This window comes from Peromyscus eremicus, chromosome 8a, assembly GCF_949786415.1.
Source record: "Peromyscus eremicus chromosome 8a, PerEre_H2_v1, whole genome shotgun sequence".
Taxonomy (NCBI): domain Eukaryota; kingdom Metazoa; phylum Chordata; class Mammalia; order Rodentia; family Cricetidae; genus Peromyscus; species Peromyscus eremicus.
Window position 1 is genome coordinate 56,512,377 of NC_081423.1, and position 19,858 is coordinate 56,532,234.

At 52.0% G+C, this 19,858-nt stretch overlaps 1 protein-coding gene across 2 annotated transcripts; it reads left to right on the top strand.

Annotated features, from left to right (window-relative positions):
• The first annotated feature begins 4,501 nt into the window (after nt 1-4,501).
• On the top strand, nt 4,502-19,491 carry P2rx1 (purinergic receptor P2X 1). 2 transcript variants are annotated; one of them, XM_059271143.1, is made up of 12 exons: nt 4,502-4,907; nt 12,874-13,021; nt 13,268-13,339; nt 13,732-13,801; nt 13,955-14,051; nt 14,360-14,440; nt 14,676-14,817; nt 16,747-16,874; nt 17,190-17,280; nt 17,655-17,720; nt 18,115-18,216; nt 18,350-19,491. In XM_059271143.1, exons 1-12 carry the CDS (start codon nt 4,771-4,773, stop codon nt 18,413-18,415), a joined length of 1,200 nt encoding a protein of 399 aa, XP_059127126.1. In that variant the 5' UTR covers nt 4,502-4,770; the 3' UTR covers nt 18,416-19,491. The 2 variants fall into 2 exon arrangements, with proteins under 2 accessions (XP_059127126.1, XP_059127127.1); XM_059271144.1 differs by lacking the exon at nt 4,502-4,907 and adding an exon at nt 5,014-5,133.
• The last annotated feature ends 367 nt before the right edge of the window (nt 19,492-19,858 follow it).

The window sequence follows — 19,858 nt, forward strand, 5'->3', positions numbered from 1 at the left end:
AGGGAATTCCCAGGCAATACTCCTGGGATACTCCTCTCTGGCTCCAAGGTGGCAGCTGCCAAGATGCCCCAGGGTCCCCTTGCTTCTCTGGAAACCAGGACTTTGTGCTCTCCAGGCCCCCTCTACAAGGAGAGGGAGCAGGTTGGAGCTGTGTTATGAGACATGGAAGAGCAAAATGAAAGACAGAGCAGAGAAGGGAATATAGACATCCAGAGACCTGAGCCCAAAAGGCTGGATACTACAGGACTACAGAGTCGTCTGTAGATGGATGGACCACCCATGACATGTCTGTACAGCAGAAAATCTTCAGCAACAAACGCACACATGACCACACACATATAGAACCATGTAGCCTAAAACCACTGTGATAAGTCAGCCATGGTGGTGCACGTCTAAAAATCTCAGCACTAAAGATCTGGGGCGCAGGAGCACTGCAGCAAGGTCTGGGCCAGCCTGGGCTACAAGGTGAAATCCTGTCTCAAATACATAAAGAAATAATCATCGTGTTGGATTCAAGAGGCAAGATACAAAGAGAGCTCATCCTGTGTGCATGCATGAACTTCCCCAAAAGGCAGGGCAAATCTAAATGGCCACAGACCCGTGATTGCTGGGTGTAGGTCCTGGGGAAAGAGTGACCGCAAAGCGTCAGGAGGAGCCGGAGATGGTGGTGCACGCCTTTAATCTCAGCACTGAGGAGGCAGAAGCAAGCGGGTCTCTGAGTTTGAGGGTAGCCAGGTCTACAGGGCAAATTCCAGGACAGCCAGGGCTATACCGAGAAACCCTGTCTTGAAACACCAAAGTGGGAGGATGCAGGAGGGACCCTTCTAGAACGATGGGTCGGAGAGTAGCTACATGTATTTGTTAGAACTCATCAGACTGTCAAAACAAAACAAAACAAAACAAAACAACAAAAAAAGGAAATTCTACCTCAACTTAGTTTGATTTTTTAAAAAAGGAGCCAGAAGTGTAGCTTGGCTGGTAGAGCGCTTACCTGGCATGCACAACACTCTGGGGTTCACCTCTAGCTCCACATAAACTGGACTTGGTGGTACTTGTCTATAATCCCAGCACTTGGGAAGTGGAGGCAGGTCAGTCTGAGATGTTCGAAACTATATCTTAAATATAGTAGATAAGAAAGAGCCATAGAAGAGGTAAGTTCACCTGTGCTACCTATGGCTGCAGAGGGGCCCCAGCCATGAGAACTGGCAAAGAAACAAGCCTCTTGAGTGCTTAGTGTTGAGGAGAGGGACCTACGTCAGCCAGAAGCCTCTTACTACTGGACAGAAGAGATCTGCGGGGAAAGACCCAAAAAGAATGGACCATGATGCCTTGGACACTGAAGGATGGGAGCCAGCCTGGTCATGGCCCACAGTGGGAGGGAAGAGGTCTGGAAAATTCACACAATGAGGAAAAGCCAACCCTGGGGCCGTGGCTGGTACCCAGCCTTCTCCATGGACCTCCCCTTGACTGTTAGGTCAAGAGCTCTGTTCCAACAGCATTGGAGGGGCTGTTGAGTGTTGGGGTGACTCCCTGAGGACACCATAGAGTGTGGGAGTCAGATTGCCAGAGATACGCTTTTGGTATCCTGAGTGGCTAAGGAGACAAGTTGGAATCAATGCCACCCACCCTGTTGAGGACTCAGGCTGCCCTCCAGGCCTGGGCAGTGGCTCCAGGATGGGCACTGACCCCCTCCATACCCACAGAACGCTAAATTTAGCCAAGCAGGGGAGGTTGTCCTGGGGCCGAGTCCTTGGCAGCAGGGCTATGTCTCCCTAGAAGGCCCGGCCCAGAACCAGAGCTGGCCACACGTCCTTTGGGCTTATAAGGCAGGCCTGGCAGATCTCAAGTGCTGGAGTCTTTGGGTGGGATCTGGGCCAAGCCCTTAGACTTTGGGGAGCCTCTCTTCCAGCCACAAGCAAACTTGAGAACTACTTGTTCCATGACCTTTGATCAGGTGTTCAACTTCCAGAGCCTCGGATTCTGCATCTGTATAATGGGCTTCTACTACCTGCTTTACAGGGCCATAGTAAAGAAAAGGCTGAAGAACTCCATTGGGTGGAATTCTGACAATTGTTCTATCCGCCTGTGCTGACAAAGCCTAGGGCCACAGGTGTCTGTCCCTAAAAGTGAACCAGTGCAAAAGACATTCACTGTGTGTGTGTGTGTGTGTGTGTGTGTGTGTGTGTGTGCATGTGGAGGCCACAGGTCAACATCAAACGTCTTTCTCAATGGCTCTCCATCTTATTTTTTGAAACGGAGTTTTTCATTGAACGTAGAGCACACATATTGAGCTTGGATGGCTGGCCAATGAGCTCTAGGGATCTGCCCATCTCCACCAATCCAGCCCTGGGGTTACAGATGCAGCTGCAGAGGCCCCCACAAGTGATGGGGATCCGAACCTGGGTCCTTATTCTTGCACTCCTGAGCTACCCCTGTAGTCTCATGTGGTTAGCTTACTTTTGCAGGGTTATTGTCAAGAAAAGAAAGTTATGCTGGGCAGTGGTGGCTCACGACTTTAATCCCAGCACTCATGAGGCAGAGGCTGGCAGATATCTTTGAGTTCAAGGCCAGCCTGGGCTACAAAGCCTGGTTCCGAGCTAGCCAGAGCCATTACATAGAGAAATCCTGTCTCAAAATACATTTTAAAAAAAATAAAAGAAAAGAAGGAAAAAAAAGAAATAGAAGAAAGCTGTGTCTTTGGCTGCTCCTTGGATCTTCTAGTACCTTCAAATGGTCCTCTCTGCCATATTTCCAGCTGATGCCCAGGCTGTAACAGATGCAGGCCTGATGGTCTATCCAACTAGCCATAAACCTAGCTTCTTGAGGATGGGATAAGAAGGGAGAAGAAGAGGAAGAACAGGAAGTAGAAGAGGAAAAGTAAGAGGAAGGAGGATGTGAGAAAGAGAAGGGGGAAGAAAGAGAAGGGAGGAGGAAGAGGTGAAGTGACCTTAAGGGAGACGGTGGCCGAGGCATGAAGCAGCGTTCTGGACAATGGCTGCCTTCCTCTTCCTGTCTTCTCTTCATCCTTTCTCTTCTCCCTCATTTGGAGCTGGTCCCTCTCTAGAATACGATGTGAGCGTTGTGGAAGAGGGCACAGGTACGGCTCAGTCTCAGCACCCGCTCACTCCTATCACAGGTGGCCCGTTTCCTGGGTCTCCTGTCCCAACAGCTGGACACGAAATCAGCTGGGAGAGGCACAGGCCCTTTTGTTTGGGGTCAAGACAAGGCCAAGGAGCCCGCTGTGACTCTGCTTCCTTAGACAGAGTGAAGGATGTGGTTCTCCCTGCTGACGGCGGCGTCAGAGAGTTGTGAGAGGGTCCTACTGGAATGTCAGTGTGTGTGTGTGTGTGTGTGTGTGTGTGTGTGTGTGTGTGTGTGTGTGTGTGTGTGTATTCTATTCAAGAGGGAGGGACTGGTCCTGGGTGCTGGGACGGGACATCCAGAAAGCAGCCCTGCTTGCACAGGGGCTTGGTGCCCTGCCCTGGGCTGTTTGCTCCCCGCAAGTGGCTTATGAGGAAGAAGATTGCTTATCAGTACTCAGGCCTGGGGTGCAGGCCAGGGAAGGCTACCAAAGAGGCCTGTGCTTCTAGCCGATTCTTCTAGTAGGCCCAGAGCGAGCTTGCTCCCCTCTCACCCTAGGGGTATAATGTGAGCCAGCCTCAGATCCGGGTCTTGAGACCCCTATGCTCAGGGTCTGCGTTACTACTGAAGAAGGCAGGGGTTGCCCTGGACCTGAACCCCTAACTCAACAGTGGTTTCGAATTCTGTCTCTGGGGTTGCTGGGACCCATCCCCTAAGGACTTCACTCTGAGGAAAGTGTTACACTGTCCCACTTTACAGGAAGCAGACTTAGAGAGACCAGACAATGTCCCCAAGCCCTCAACAAGTGGCAAAACGGCCTAATAAAAAAATTAGGCTTTCCCAGCTGAGTCTTTGGACTCCATAGAGATATGTGACCTCAGTATTGTCTAGATATCTACCTCCATGTCCCTTCTGGTGGTAGGGAGGGGATGGGAGCTGTCAGGAGGTATAGTCAAGCAGGTCAGATGGAGGCAGGGAAAGGCTGAGGATGGAGAAGCCAGCCTGATGTTGAAGTTAATGGATATAAGGCAGGCTTGGATTTAAAGGGACTGGTGGATGGGGTTGTCCAAGGACAGTTCTAGGCTACAAGACCTGATGTCCATTTCTACCCATCTCCCTCCAGGTCCTCAGGACTGAGCTGCCTACTCTGAGACCATAGGTGTGAGGGTGGAGGTAGCATTCTGAGGGATTTCACCTCAAGTCCCGGCCACACCCCTCAGTTCTGTCCTGTCAGGTTCTGGGAAGGGGGGGGGAGGTGCGTAGCCTTTAGCTTTATCTCTGCCCCTGTGACCGGTGGCCATGGTGGTTTCCGGCCAGCAGCTCCTGTTTCCGGAGGCCCAAAGGGGGCCCAGGCGGAGCCTAGAGGGGCAGTGGGGCTGGGCCTGAGTGGCCCCACTGGCTCCGCCTCTGTCTATCTTTGGGAATTTAGTTCCCGGGCACCACTGGCCGGTACTCCACTGCCTGCCAGCAACCAAAAGCTGTTCTGATCACCCAGGGTTTTTCCTCCCAACCCAGACCCCACCAACTAAGCCCTGCCTCCTGGCCTCTGGCCCCAACTGCCCTGCTCTGTTCTTAGGGGGCTGAGAAGTCTCCAGTCACTCCACTGCTAAAGTTGTGGATGCAGATGCTGGCCTGCCTTTGACCACAGAGGCCTGTGGGGGCTCATTTCTGAGTCCCTCCCGGCCCACCATGGCACGGCGGCTGCAGGATGAGCTGTCAGCCTTCTTCTTTGAGTATGACACTCCCCGGATGGTGCTGGTGCGAAACAAGAAGGTGGGAGTCATTTTCCGTCTGATCCAGTTGGTGGTTCTGGTCTACGTCATTGGGTGAGTCTGAGTCCCCTCCTCGCCACCATTGGGCACCAGACCCCTACATGTGCCAATCCTCTGAGCTCTGGGGTACTGATTAGCCCCTCATCTCTCTATGCACTGGAAAGCCCTCCTGATGAGCCTCCATGCTACTAGGAAAGAATAGGCTCTGTTAACCCACTGCCAAGACGGACACACTGAGGCAGGATGGGACACACTGCTCTGTGTGCATGGTGAGCAAGAGGTAATGCCATTGTGGGTCCCAAGGAAGTGACATTGTGAGTGGTCCTTTCCAGTGAGTGAGTGAGTGGTGTTCGCTGTAAGAGTTCCTTTTACCTCCAACTTCCCACACGCAGCTACTGAGACAAGGCAACACCCATCTTACTAGCCAGAAGATAGGCCCTAAAAGAGGGACATCCTGGGGTATCTGGGAACCTGGGAACTGAAAGACCCTTGGATTCTGAACACTCAGCATGTAGGTGGAGGCTTGAAGCAAGAGGTAGTCTCCATTCTCAAGTGTGACATCTCCTTCCCGGGCACAGGATCAAAGCTGCACAGGTCTACTTCAGCCATCTGGCTAGCCTGGAAACCATGTGAAGGCCCCATTTTAAAGTTCAGTCTGGTTGTCCTGGAAGTTAACAGGCCTGGCAGAATCTTGCATGAGCATGTGTGTTGAGTGGGCTAATGTCACGGTGTCATTCGGAGGTACCTGTACCCTTCCCATGTTCTATATGTCTAGGCATGTACCAATGGCTTTACGCATCTATTGCTGGATGTACATGCATGTATGGCTGTGCCCCTGTCTGTCCCGGGTCTCAGGTAGTTAGGTGCCTGAAGTGTCCCATGTAAGGGGTATCATGTTTACTCAGTCATGCTGAAAAGAACCCCCAGAGGCCCTGGGGTCACTGAAAGGGTTGGGCCCCGATGAGAGCCTGCCAACACCCAGCACCCCAGGTTGGCTGTGCTGTGTGGTTCTGAGGGCTCTGCACATTCGCATTTGGGAGACTGAGACAAAGGACCCGAAGAGTTACCCATGTAGTGCTGACCTCTTGGGAGTGTCTAGCACCCAGAACAGCCTTTCCTCTGCCCACTGGTCCCCTGAGATTCAGAGCTGGCCAGATGCAGCCAAGGCCAGGACCCTCCTGCTGCCGTTTGGGCTCTGTCTCCCTCTTGCTCACAGATCAATTTGGCCGAGCTTGGGAGGAAAACTAAGGCCCAGATTGGAGCCACGGAATTTCCAGGTCCCAGGGCAAATCAGCCCCTCCCTTTTCACCCTCACAAGGTTTCTAAGGAACTGTCTAATGGGCACCAAGGACCACATGTCGAGCACAAGAGGAGCCTAAAAGTCCACCATTAACTTATTTCTAGTTCCTCCAGGAAAGAGAAGTCACTACTCAGGCTCAGCCTGTTCCTCGCCTGGAGAGGCCAAAAAGGTTGTCCTCACTCAGGCCCCGAGGGCTCTCTACTGTGATTTCAGAGCCTGACTGTCGGAACAGAAGGGACAGTCCACCTACCTGTGCCCTGCTTAAGATGAGTCCCAACTGCCCCCCAGCTCTGACACATTCCTCCAGTGACAGGAACCTCACCCCCTCCTTCTTTCCTTTCTTCTGGCCCAATATAGTCCATCATTTTCAAATGGATGTAGCCCTTGTTGGTGTGAGGGGTGGGGGTGTAAGAGATGAGGGATGTAACTGGTCTCACTAAAATGCCCAATTCATACAGCGGAGCCGAAGGCAAGGTCTTCAGGTCCCCAAACCCAGGCTTCCCTGCCCACTGGAATTTTTGCTGACTCTGGCTGTGGCTCGTCTGTCTCTGTCGCCCTCATCTGGTCCCTGCCTGATGCTACACTGACTCCTACAGACAAGACTCCCAGCACCTTAAGCCTCAGTTTCCCCGTGGTTACATGGGACATAGCAGTTGGAGAGGATCATGCTCTTCCTTGTGAAGGGAAGAGCTTTGCTCTAAGGATCCTCCTCTTCCCTAGATGTTTGTCTGGATGTCCGGTCCTGTGGGTGCTGCAGGGAAGATGGAGGGTGGGGAAGAGGGACAACGAAGGGATTCGGTCTCTGGGCACCAGACATTGAAGCCCATGTTGGAAATGGGCAGCATGGAGGTGGAGAGGGACAGATGAAGAAAGCAGCCGTGAGACTTAGGAAGTCAGACAGACAGACAGACAGGCTGAGATGCCAAGACGTGGAACAGGCTTAGAGGAGGGAAGCTTAGGCTGTGGTCTCCATGGGTCATGTTCTTCCTGTAGACTCAAGGCAAGTAGGGGAAGTAAGAAACAGCAGAAGGTAGAGCCTCTGCTGGCCCAGATTAAGGTGATGTCACAGACAAAATGCTCCAATTGGAGAGGTTGAGCTATGAGATGGACTGGTCTGGTCCCTCCTGCTGGGAAGCAGGGGGACACAGGAAATGAACTCTGTTGTGTGAGTTCAAGTGGGCCAGTCTGGCCAGGTATGGTGGTGCACATGTTTAACCTCAGGCAAAGGTGGGTAGATCTCTGTGAGTTCGAGGACAGCCTGATCTACATAGTAAGTTCTAAGACGTTAAGGCAGCCAGGGCTACACAGAGAGACCCAGTTTTTTGTTTTTCGTTTTGTTTTGTTTTTTAAGAAGAATTGGTCCAGTTGAATTTTGTATTTGTTTGTTTTTTGAGACACGGTCTACATAGCCCTGGCTCTTTTGGAACTCACTATGTAGACCAGGCTGGCCTCAAACTCACAGACATCCATCTGCCTCTGCCTCCTAAGTGCTTGGATTAAAGGCATGTGCTATCATGCCTGGCTTCAGCTGAATTTTTTGTTTGGTGTACTGGAACTTGCTTGAGACTGACTTCAAATACCTTAATATTGACTCTTTTAACTAACTTGTCTTTCATTTATTTAATGCTGGAGATTGGACCTACGTCTTTGAGCATGCTAAACACGCTGTCTACCATTGAGCTATTCCTTAGCCTTCATAAAAAAAAAATCACACACACACACACATACACAAAAAAAAAATTCTGAACTGAATCAGGCATGGTAGGTGGTATTTACCTATAATCCCAGCACTCAGTATCCTGAGACAGTCATATCATGAAATCACGGTTAGCCTGGGCTGCATGGTGAGTTCCAAGCCGGTCTGGTACAAGATGATACTCTCTCAAAACGAAACTTCACAAGTCTGTGGTCATTATTATTACAAGGTTGCATAATTGTCACTTCTAATTACATTTCCATCACTCTAAAAAGAAACATTGTATCCCTTAGTAATCAACCCCCTTTCTCCTCACAGCTTGCCTTGCCTATTCTGGGTATTTCCTATAAATAGAACCATACACCAGGCGCCTTTTCATATCTGGCTTCTTTTACTTGCCACGTTGGTTACAATGTGTAACCCAATGTTTTTTGTTTTGTTTTGTTTTGTTTTTTTGGTTTTTGTGTTTTTTTTTTTTTTTTTTTTTTGGTTTTTCGAGACAGGGTTTCTCTGTGCAGCTTTGCGCCTTTCCTGGAACTCACTTGGTAGCTCAGGCTGGCCTTGAACTCACAGAGATCCACCTGGCTCTGCCTCCCAAGTGCTGGGATTAAAGGCATGCGCCACCACCGCCCGGCGTAACCCAATGTTTTTGTGGCTAAATAATATTCCATGTGTGGATTCATCACGTTTTGTTTATTAGAGTATCTGTGGTTGGACATTTTAGGCTGTTTCCACTTTTTGGCTCTCAGAAGCAATGCTGCCCTGAATGTTTGTGGACCAATACTTTGGTGGACGTATTTTTTTTCTCCAAGGTATATATCTAATAGTGGGATCAGGTCAAGTGAAAGCCCATGTTCTAAGTTCTGTGGAACTGCAGAGCTGTGTTCTAAACTGTCCTGTGGCATTGGAGATACCTTCAAGATGTCTGCTGTGGAAGGCAGATCTGGGTCCCCAAATAAATTAGTTACCTCTCTTGTAGCTGTGACAAAAGCAGATAAAGGTGGAGGAGTTTATTCTGGCTCACGGTTTGAGGGCACATCTATCATGATGGTAAAGGCATGGTGGTGAGAGCCTCTCTGGCTGTGGCAGCTGGAGAGTGGGGCGGCCGGTCTCCCTGTGCCCACAGTCAGGAAGCAGAGAGAATGCAGGATTCCACTTGCTTTTTCCTTTATATTCAGTTCATGGCATGGTGCTGCCCACATTCAGGGAGGGTGTCACCTGCTCAGTAAAACCTCCTTGAAAGGTCTTCTGCCAGGCCTGGGGATGTAGCTCAGTTGCATAGCATGCACAAAGCCGTAGATTCGATCCCCAGAACGTAAACAAGGAGGTGCATCCCTGTAATCCTAGTACTCAGCAGGTGGCAACATTGTGAGTTTGAGCCTCAAGTTCCTCTCCAACAATTCGCTTTATTACTTTTGACTTCAGCCTCATTCAAGTTCTCAGGACAGAGGCAGAGCGAGGCCAGATTCTTTGCCAGTATATAACACGAATGACCCAGATGGCCCAGTTCCCGAAAGAATTTTTGCTCCCCTGTGAGACCTTCTGATCTGGGGCCCCCACTATCTGCATTTCTCTTAGCATTCTCGTCTCCTAAACTCCCCCCAGAATGGCCTATTAGGCTCTGCTTACAGCATTCAAGGGCTTCTCTGGCTCACAGCTCCAAACTCTTCCACAAAGACCTAAGGTTAACATGGTCAGGCTTATCAAAGCAATGGCCCCACTCCTCAGTACCCAGATCTGTGCTAGGAAGGGTCCTCTACAGGAACAGCACTGATATAATGTATGTGTAGCATAGAAGGAGAGTCACCAGATTGCCTTACACAAGACGTACAAGCCAGGTAGCTTAACAATGGCTGTCTGCATGCTGGAGAAGCTGAGAGCCTAGTAGCTGATCGGTCCATGAAGCTAGATACCTCAGGGGTATCTCAATGTGGCACTGGAGGACTGGAAGATTCCTGGAGAGTCACTAGTCCTCAGCTCACATTGGAAGACAAAGAGGCTGGGGGGTCTGATATCAACTTCATCAGTGGCAGCAGCTCCCGCAATGGGCACAGGCTCCTGGAGGAAGTGAAGGCAGGCAGGCCACACTGCTTTTCCTCCGGCCTCTTTATCTCTGGGCCCGTTGGAAGGTACTGCTCGCTCTGAGTTAACTTCCTCTCTCAGTTAATCCTCTGTGGGCACGTCCTGAGGTGAGTCTCCTAGGTGACTCCAGACGCAATCAAAGTTGACAATATCAACCAGCACACCAAACGACCAGAGATGCCAGCAGTCTGTTCAGACTTCTTGAGGGCAGGCTCCTAGGATTTGCTCACTTCTGTGCTTTAAGTGTCGAGAACAGTGCCTGGCACCAAAGATGGACTTGATGCATACATGTGTATTGAATGACTAAATGTGTAGGGCTGAGTTTGTAAGGGCAGACCATAGATGTGGAGGTGGATCTTGGAACAAGTGTGCCTGTGACAGCTCACCCAGAACTCTGTCCTGGGCTGAGAATGGAGGCCGGGGGAATGGGGAAGATTTGATGAGAGAGTTTCATTTTCATGTGTCTTGAGTTTTGTTAAGGATTTGCTGAGTGGGCAGTACCTTCGAGGTAGGGGCATCCTCTGTTTTACTGAGGAAGTTGGGGCTCAGAGAAGTTCAGTCTCTAGTCTGAAGCCATACATTTAGCAAAAGGCAGGTCTAATACTTAAACGTGGGCCTCTTCACTGTGTGTCCTTTTCCCAGGGACTGTTGGGGAAGGGAGCCCCAAGAAGGGTGAAGAGACTGGAAGGGGAGGGGCCTTTGAAGATGCTGATGTCTTTGACCCCAGACTCTTTGATGGCCTTCCCAGGGTGGTGACCACAAGGCTAGGTCAAGACATGGCTTTAGGGGAGATGGCTCAGTGGTTAGGAGTGTGTTCCGCTCTTGTAGACAAACTAAGTCCAGTTCCCAGCACCTATGGCAGGCAGGCAGCTCATACTCACCTGTAATTTTGGCTCCACAAGATTCAGTGCCTTCTCTTAGTCTTCATGGTTATCTATAGTTGAGTGTTCAACTCCCCCCACCCACCCACACACCCACACATATATACACAGTTAAAAATAAAATCTTCTTTAAAAGACATAGCTTTGGAATGACAGGCCTGTTGCCATCATGCCAAAGCTATTATTACCAGGGCTGAGGTCACCAATGCCAGATTTGACATTTCCTTTTGACCTCTAAGACCAGCAGCCACAGGGACAGACATAGCCCAGAAATTGTACTGGTCCCGACCCACAGCTGAGGCAGGGGAGGAGCTCCGGGGAGATATGTCCATGCCAGTGCTGTACACCCCGAATGATAGGCCTCCAGTCCCTGGGTCTCCTCCTGCTCCTGTTTGACCTCTGACCTTTGGGAGGGGAGTGTCCTCGGGCATCAGTTTCTCCACCTATTGTGTGATGTGTTGCTATTGGGCCAAGAGAAATTGAGGTTCTGGGGATGGAGATGTGAAGAGGAAAACCAGTGGCTTCTCAGAGAAGACTCGGAATGTGCAACACCCCCCTCCTCAAAGGCAACCCCTTTCAGCTGGGGTGTGAGACAGAGTCCTGACTGCAGAAAGAGACCGTGCAGTTGGGGAAACCCCTCTCCCTTTGGGGTTCCCAGCAGGGCAGCCTGGCAGCCAGCCCCAGAAGAACCCAGACCTTTGCTGTGTCTTACCTGTTGCTATTTGTGGCCTGCAGGGGGCAGCAGTGACCACACTTTGGCTTGGAAGAGGGATGGTTTCCAGCGCGGTAGCAACAAGATTGTTTCCCTGTGGCCTAGGACAGGGAAATGACATTGACTCTGGCACTAAGGCTTGGAGAATTCTGTCCCCAGAGCAGATGACTTTGAGCTCTTTGTCTAGGTAAGGTAAAGGAGGGAGGGAGCAGAGCATATGCACCTACAGTCTTCTCCCTGGGGAGGACTGCAGGTATATGCTCCAGTGGGCAGCACACCCTCAATCGACTCAACAGTGTCTTCTAAAGGAAGAGGCTATCCCTGGAGAGATGTGAGATACAAAACTCCCAGTGTAAGCAATCGAAATGAAACTAAGCTAGTTCCCACAATGGAAGGGACTTACTTCGTTGGCTCATGTTCTAGTAAAGTCCAGAAATTGTTGTTACTATTGTTTGCTTTTTTTTTTTCCCCAAGGGGTTGCGGCAACATGGTCAGGAATCTTGTCCTCTCCATCTCCTGGCTCCATCCTCAGGCTATTGCTGAGAGATGGCAGTTAGACTACTTCTGCTAGAGGGGCGGGACATTGATTGGCATGCCTTGGCCATGTGCCCATCCCTGGGAGTGAGGTCAGTCCCACTGAACCTCCTGGATTCGACACGAGCCACTTACACAACAGCCTGAGGGAGGGGGCTGGATGCTGCAAGGGGGGAAGGTACGGTCTCTAGCCCCATATCCCGACTTCCCTTCTCTTTCCCACTTTCTGCTCAGTAATGACAGATGGCTTCTGCGCAGCGTTGGCTAGACGCCAGCCCACATCCTAACCAGCTTCTCTGCATTAACTCGCTTAACATAAACAAGCACGGATGTTGTTCCCGTTTTATAGATAAGGAAGATGAAGAGGAAGGACCCACTCTAAACCTTGCAGCACTGAGGAACAGGGCTGGCTGGGAGACAAAGCCAGACTCCCGGGCAGTCCTTACACTTTGCTGGAAGTCGTGTGGGAAGAAACAGGGTGTTTGGAAGGAGGACTGGGGGTCAAGAGCTGGCCAGCTGGTCCTGACAGACAGCTCTTGGGAAAAGGATTAGGAGGGACGTCCATCAGTAGCTGCATGGATTGGCCTCGGTGGCGGAGTTGGAGAGGTGGGAATTTACACACAGGCCAGCAGGGGGCGACAGGCAAGGCTGTCCTGCTACCAGGAAAGTAGCTCAGAAACGTATCTGGGAAGAAGGACAAGAGGCAGCCCAGAATGCCAGAAAGGACAGAGGCTCTCGCAGCCATTTGTGTCCTTGGATGTCCTGCCCGACACTGCACAGAATCCTAACTCCTCTGTCTTCCCCGGACCCGGCAGGTGGGTGTTTGTCTACGAAAAGGGATACCAGACTTCAAGTGGCCTCATCAGCAGTGTGTCTGTGAAACTCAAGGGCCTGGCTGTGACCCAGCTCCAGGGCCTGGGGCCCCAGGTCTGGGATGTGGCTGACTATGTCTTCCCGGCACAGGTGAGCTGCCTCAGGGCTGCAGCATCCTCCCTCCCACAAACCGTGGCTCAAGGATCCCTGAGGCTCCTGCTCTCTGGACCTCAGTCTCCTTGGCTGTGAGACTAATTCTTTCACTCCACAGTGATGTCACGGGATGTGGCATCTGCTGGGTGTCAGGTGGGCTCAAGAGCCCTACTAGGGCAGTGTTTAGATGCTTGGGACTGTTCTACCAACTCTGCCTGTCATCTCCCTGCCCTTCACTTCCAGGGGGACAGCTCCTTTGTAGTTATGACCAATTTCATCGTGACCCCTCAGCAGGCTCAAGGCTACTGTGCAGAGGTGAGGACCCCGCCCCTCTCCTGGATCCACAGGGAGATAACATGATGGAATCCCCTTGGGCCTTGATGGTGATGTAGGACGGGCTTTCTGATGTGGTTATGATGCAATGTTGGACAGAGAGTCACACAAAATAACCCTCCGCCATTGTTAGTGCCATTGTTGGGCATTGGGCCTCTCCATCCCAACCTCCAGTCCCCTGCCAGCAGCTCTCAGCAGCTGGACAGAAACTTAGGATAAATGTGGGAGAAGGAGGCTGCAGCAGGGTCTCCTACAGAATCTGAGATTTTGCTCCATGTCTACACTGTGGCCCTGGGAGGGGATGCAGAGCAGGAGAGGGTACTCTCTAGGACCACACCACAGGGCCTGGGACCAGCAGCTCTCCCCTCCCCTAGAACCCAGAAGGTGGCCTATGTCAGGATGATAATGGCTGCACTCCAGGAAAAGCAGAAAGGAAGGCCCAAGGTAAGACCATCCCCTTCCTGTCTGCCTCTCTTTATACTCCACATCTCGCCAAGTCATTCCCCACTGAGAAAGTCTATCCTGCTCTCACCCTGGCTCCCATGCCATGGAAGTCCACCATAGGGTGGGACCCCAGGGGTTGCTCTCCTACTACAGGTATTCGCACAGGCAAGTGTGTGCCCTTCAATAGCACAGTGAAGACCTGTGAGATCTTTGGCTGGTGTCCTGTGGAGGTGGATGACAAGATCCCAAGGTAACTGATGTCCTGTCCTTCCAGGGAGCTAGAGACAGGGTCCTGACTCACAGACATCTGTGTCTGGCAAGAATGGGTTCTTTATACTTCTGATCCTACCCCTCACCCTATCCCTGCGGCCCAGGCCAAAGAGTCTCCCTGGTCTAGGAGCCTGTAAGCCCGTGCCTCTGTAGCATGGCTACCCCAACTCCACCACACGTCAATGCACGCTCCAGGGGAACCCCTGTGCACCCTGCTGTATGCCAAGCTCTTTCAGAGCATGCAGACACTCTTGGGGAGGGGCACTGAGTGAGTGCTGTTTTCCCCAGCCCTGCTCTTCTCCATGAGGCTGAGAATTTCACCCTCTTCATCAAGAACAGCATCAGCTTTCCACGCTTCAAGGTCAACAGGTTCGTGGGAAAGGAAGGCAGAGATGCAGGTGGTTTCGTAGCAGCTGCAGCCGCTCTCAACACTGTCTCCCTCCATCCCCGCTGCCTGCACTCTGGAGACAGCAGCCTTGGCCGACCTCCTGGAGGCTGACTGCTCTGGAGGGGGACACTCTAGAGTTCTTGAGGGTCCCTAGAGCTGAGTGGAGTGAGCACCCTCCCAGCTGGCACATGGCTGCTACCCATGCCTTCCACACAGGCGCAACCTGGTGGAGGAGGTGAATGGCACCTACATGAAGAAATGCCTCTACCACAAGACCCTGCACCCACTGTGCCCAGTCTTCAGCCTTGGCTATGTGGTGCGAGAGTCCGGCCAGGACTTCCGCAGCCTGGCTGAGAAGGTATGGATGGGATGGGGTGGTGCATAGAGCTCAAGGTCACAATACAGGCCTGCCAGTCTCATCCTGCCTCCCAAATTTCCCTGGGATAGGCCAAGTGTATGCACTGGACTTGTGCCCTAGTACCAGAGCCCCTGAGGGTCCTCTGCAGGGCCTGGTCAGATCCTGCCATGGAGGAGATGCTAAGAATGAAGAGATGTGGGCAGACAGCATCATCTGGATATTCAATGGTCCTCCCTCCCTTCCCTTCTCCCTTTATTCCTTCCTCTCTCCTTCCCTTCCTTGCCTCTCCCTCCCTTCCTTCGTCTCCCATTTCTTCCTTTTTGTTGTTTTGAGTCAGGGTCTCTCTATGTGGCCTAGGCTGTCCCCAAACTCTTAATCCCCCTGCATCTGCCTACTTAATGAAGAGTAGAGGTGTGTGTCACCACACCCAGTTTCTTTTTTAATTATTTTTTTTTTCTGCTGAGGATGGGCCTCATGCATGCTCAGTAGTAACCCCTAACCCAGGGCTGTACCACAGCCTGAAATCACTGCGGTGGGGATGGACCTCAGGGCTTCACATGTCCCCTGGATTCCAAGACCACAGTCCCATCGTCGTCGTCAGGATCTGGATCCAAATCCTGCTCTGCCTCCCAATCAGAGTGTGCCCTCAGACAGGTCTCTTAGTTCAGTGTATCTGAGAACTGCCACTGAAGACAATAATAGCACCATTCCCATGGTGGCGCTGGGAGAGGATCAAGTGAGCATGCACCTGTAGGCTAGCACTTCAGTTCTGCCTGGCATGGGGCAATCCTACATCCTGTTCTTGCTGGGTCCTTCTTGTGCTTGCTCCTGCAGCTGCCTGTGCAGGGATGGCAACCCTCCCCTTTTCCGTGAGGTCACCAACAAGCCCCACTCACGACACAGTTCTGTATGGCAGAAGTCTGCAGGTGTTTGCTTCCAAGAGCTACCCGGAGGTGGAAGCAGCCAGACAGTGGTTAAGACAGGTGCTTAGGCTTCTGTGGGTTCATCATGATTTACAACCCACCCTGCTTCTAGAACCCAGGCCTACCCTCACCCACTGAGTGTGGGGATCTCTGTTCCTGCCTCCAGGCTGAGCTGCTCAGCTCCCTGCCCACGTCTCTGACCACCTCTCCGCTCTTGACCTGAGCCACCCACCTGTCCTGCCTTACTTCACGTTCTGAAGTGTTTTCTTCCCAGACTGCACAGGGCACTCTAGTTCAAAGGCTGCTTGCTTGTCTTCCACACCACTGCGACTTGAGGTAGCAACAGAGAAGCAGTGACAAGTGCCAGACGACCCTGTCTCCTTGGACCTGACAGTCTTGGAGGACAGAGGTCAATAAGTTATCACACAGAAAACACATATGACAAGCCAGGTATGCTAGCACACCTCTGTGATCCCAGCACGCAGGAGGCAGATGCAGGAGGATCAGGAGTTCAAGGCCAACCTAGAATACACAGTAATACCCAGTCTCAAGAAACTAGGAGATGGGGAGACGACTCAGCTGTTAAAAGCACTTGCTGTTCTTCCAGAGGACCCAACTTTAGATTCCCAGCAATTCACATTGGGTGGTTCACAACCACCTGTAACTCCAGCTCCAGGAAACCCATATGACCTCTTCTGGGCTCCGAAAGCACCCATACACACACACACACACACACACACTCACACACACACACACACACACACACACACACACACACACACATACATACACTCAGAAAGCACCCATATACACCTATACACATCTCTCAAAATTAATAATATAATTTTTCAAAGAGAGTGCAGGCACCAACTATAAGACAGTTTTTGTTGTTTGTTTGTTTGTTTGTTTGTTTTCTCTCTTTTAAACTCATGAAGCCATCTTGCCAGTCTAGACAGGAGTTTTAGAATCCTGAAGCCCAGATCCTATGTGCTTGTGTCTCTGGCAGGGTGGGGTGGTTGGCATCACCATCGACTGGGAGTGTGACCTGGATTGGCATGTAAGGCACTGCAAACCCATCTACCAGTTCCATGGACTATATGGGGAGAAAAATCTGTCTCCAGGCTTCAACTTCAGGTACCTGAAAGTCTCCTGCCAATTTCTAGAATGCCACAGGTTGACAAATGTTCCCAGAGGGGACCAAAGGACCCTGGATGGCCTCCATCCTGTGTGAGTTGCCAAACAGAAAGCCAGCAGAAAACAAGACCTTAAAGGCTTGAGCCCTGAGCCCTGGGTCTTGGCTCCTAGGAGGTCTGCCTGGTGGGAGTCGGGGAAGGGCTGGGTTCAACTCTCCTGGAAGGAGGCTAATCACTCTCCTTGAGCAATACTGGAAGGCCTCTTCCTAATACTTTGGCACCATCTCCTGCCACCTGCCTATCCGCCCCCCTCCAGGTTTGCCAGGCACTTTGTGCAGAACGGGACAAACCGTCGTCACCTCTTCAAGGTGTTTGGGATTCGCTTTGACATCCTTGTGGATGGCAAGGTGAGTGTCCCATGTGAAGGGACAGCCCAGGCCCGCCAAGGAAGGCCCCTTCCTGCTCCGGATGTCTGTTGTTATGGATATGAAGTGTGATGGGAAGGGTGTGTTCAGAGATCTGCTTCTAATGACCATGGACATGAGGGATGACCCTGGCCAGGCTTAGAGCCACTGACAGGACTCCCCTTCCATTTCCTTGGGTCCCGGGAAGCAAGGCCAGGGATGAAGCCCAGGTTTTATGACCAGGAGCTGCCTCTCAGGAGAGGTGGAGCCCTGGGCCACAGGCAGTGGGGATAGTTTGGAGCAGAGGGAGAAGGGCTTGACCTTTTCTAGCTGGGTCCCTTCTTCTGATCCGGCTCTCCCCTGGGCCCTGCCACCAGGCCGGGAAGTTTGACATCATCCCTACTATGACTACCATCGGCTCTGGAATTGGCATCTTTGGAGTGGTAAGTGCTGTGCTGGGTTTCAGCCACTCCTCTCTACATTCAGTAGCAGAACCCCCAAAATGTGACTGTAGCTGCCTATCATTTCTGAGGCAGCAGCAGCTTTCTCCATCAACCTAGACACACACACACACACACACACACACACACACACACACACACACACACACCGTGTACCTGGGGAAACTAAGGCTCAGAGTTAAGAGAGAGGTAGGATGAGGCTGACTTGGTCCCAGGAGGGGTTTGCAGCACCTTATCCTGCCTTCAGGAACCCGGGGTCTGGAGTGGAAGGATTCAGCTAGGACAGGACCACAGTCAGTAGGGACCACACTGGGACACGGAAGGTCTGTGTCTGCCCCAGATTCCCGTTCTCCATCCCTGCCCTCCCTGTCCTCAGGCCACAGTTCTTTGTGATCTCTTGTTGCTCCACATCCTGCCCAAGAGGCATTACTACAAGCAGAAGAAGTTCAAGTATGCGGAGGACATGGGGCCTGGGGAGGTAAGAGAACTCCTGAACTTCTTTAGCAGGACTCTTCAAAGACCTCAAGCTCGTGGGTCTGTAGTGACAGGCTCTGTCCTGCAGGACTCGGGACTTCTGGGGCCTGACTTGCATTCTCACATTGCATACACAGGGTGAACATGACCCCGCGGCCACCAGCTCCACTCTGGGCCTGCAGGAGAACATGAGGACCTCTTGACCTCAGCCTTGGGCTCTGGACTTGACTCAGTGTGTGGTTTCCGGCAAGGGCTGGTGTCTTCGAGCCAGGGCAGAGGCCATTCCCAGGGGCTTTCCTACCAGGCAGACACCAAGTTGCCCCTCTAGTTCAGAGTGGAGATAGGCGAGACACTGCAATTCAGAGCTCTGGGTCCAATTCCACACTTCCCCTCCTGAGGGATGCCCCCTGCAGTTTCAGCTACTCTGGGTCCATGTGGTTGGGCTCCTCACACACCTAGACCCTAGCTTTGTGTTTTTGGCTCCAGCTCTCACTGTCCATCCCAGGGCCTCACCTTCCTAGATTTGTGCTCTTCCGTATGGAAGCCACTAGCCAGATGTGACAATTTGAACTTAAATTAAAATATGATAAAAATATGCCTCAGTTGAACTAGCTAAGTGGACATGTGTGGCCCATGGCTACCACACTGGACAGCATAGGATGCTTTCATTGAGGGAAGTTCTGAAGGCATTCCCTGGGAGGCTCATCAACAGTGCAGGTGCCTGGCACACATCCCACCTCCTAAACCAGAAACACAGGCCACTTTGTTCCTGAGGCTTAAGAATTGCTGTCCTGGAGCTTTTGGACTTGTAAGCTCCCCGTCAGCCTCGGGTCAGCACCAACTGGCAGCTGTAAGCACTGAGCAGGGGCTCCAACACCCAGCAAGTGTGTAGTGTGCCCATGCGCCACACAGGCATTCACAAAACCCCATGTGCACACACCCCCTAACACACACAATCCTCCACCCCCACTGTGGGTTGGAACAGCTTGGATACTCCAAGTGCAGCCATCTGAACACACCTACACCCCCAGGCAGGGACACATGGTCTCCATACAGTGTCACCCCCATGGGACGATGCTCCTTCCTGAGGGAGGCGGGCCAGACCAGCCCTTCTAGCCACAGAACCTTACTCAGCTACCTCAGGTGGAGGTATAAGCTTGGTGAATCCTGGCTCCTTGCCTGTGGCCCAGTCCCAGCTTCCGTGGCCTGCCCAGCTTGGTTGGAACATGAAGGCTGAGGAGGCAAGGGGTGGGGCACAATAAAAAGAAATGAGGACAAATTTTCTGTCTTCTTTGCTTTCCTTTTAAACCCTTCTCAAGTTCTGTGCACCTGTGAGATGCGCAGCTGAGCTGAGCAGCTGAGCTCCCTGTGGGCAGGCTGGTGAGGGGTGCCTGAGCCCAGCTGGGTCAGTGAGCTCATAGCAGTCCCTGAGCTCCATCTCCACACAGGACAGGGCACCAGCACTCTACCGAAGCCTGAGCAAGCTCTTCTCCGGGCTGTGAGGGCAGTTGGGCACCCCGGAGGCAGCCTCGGGAAACAGGGCTGAGAGAAGGGCTTATTGTCCCAGGAGTGGGGATTTGGGGGCACTTCCACAAAGAAAGTGAGGCTCGAGGCTGGAGAACACAGAAGGCTCCATGTGGGCACGC

What these genes read in the sequence shown, in the direction of transcription:
- P2rx1 (XM_059271143.1), top strand. Translation starts at nt 4,771, where the DNA reads ATGGCACGGCGGCTGCAGGATGAGCTGTCAGCCTTCTTCTTTGAGTAT. An exon ending in GAATTGGCATCTTTGGAGTG is followed by an intron (nt 17,721 to 18,114) that starts GTAAGTGCTGTG and finishes CCCTGTCCTCAG; the next exon opens with GCCACAGTTCTTTGTGATCT. An exon ending in AGGACATGGGGCCTGGGGAG is followed by an intron (nt 18,217 to 18,349) that starts GTAAGAGAACTC and finishes TTGCATACACAG; the next exon opens with GGTGAACATGACCCCGCGGC.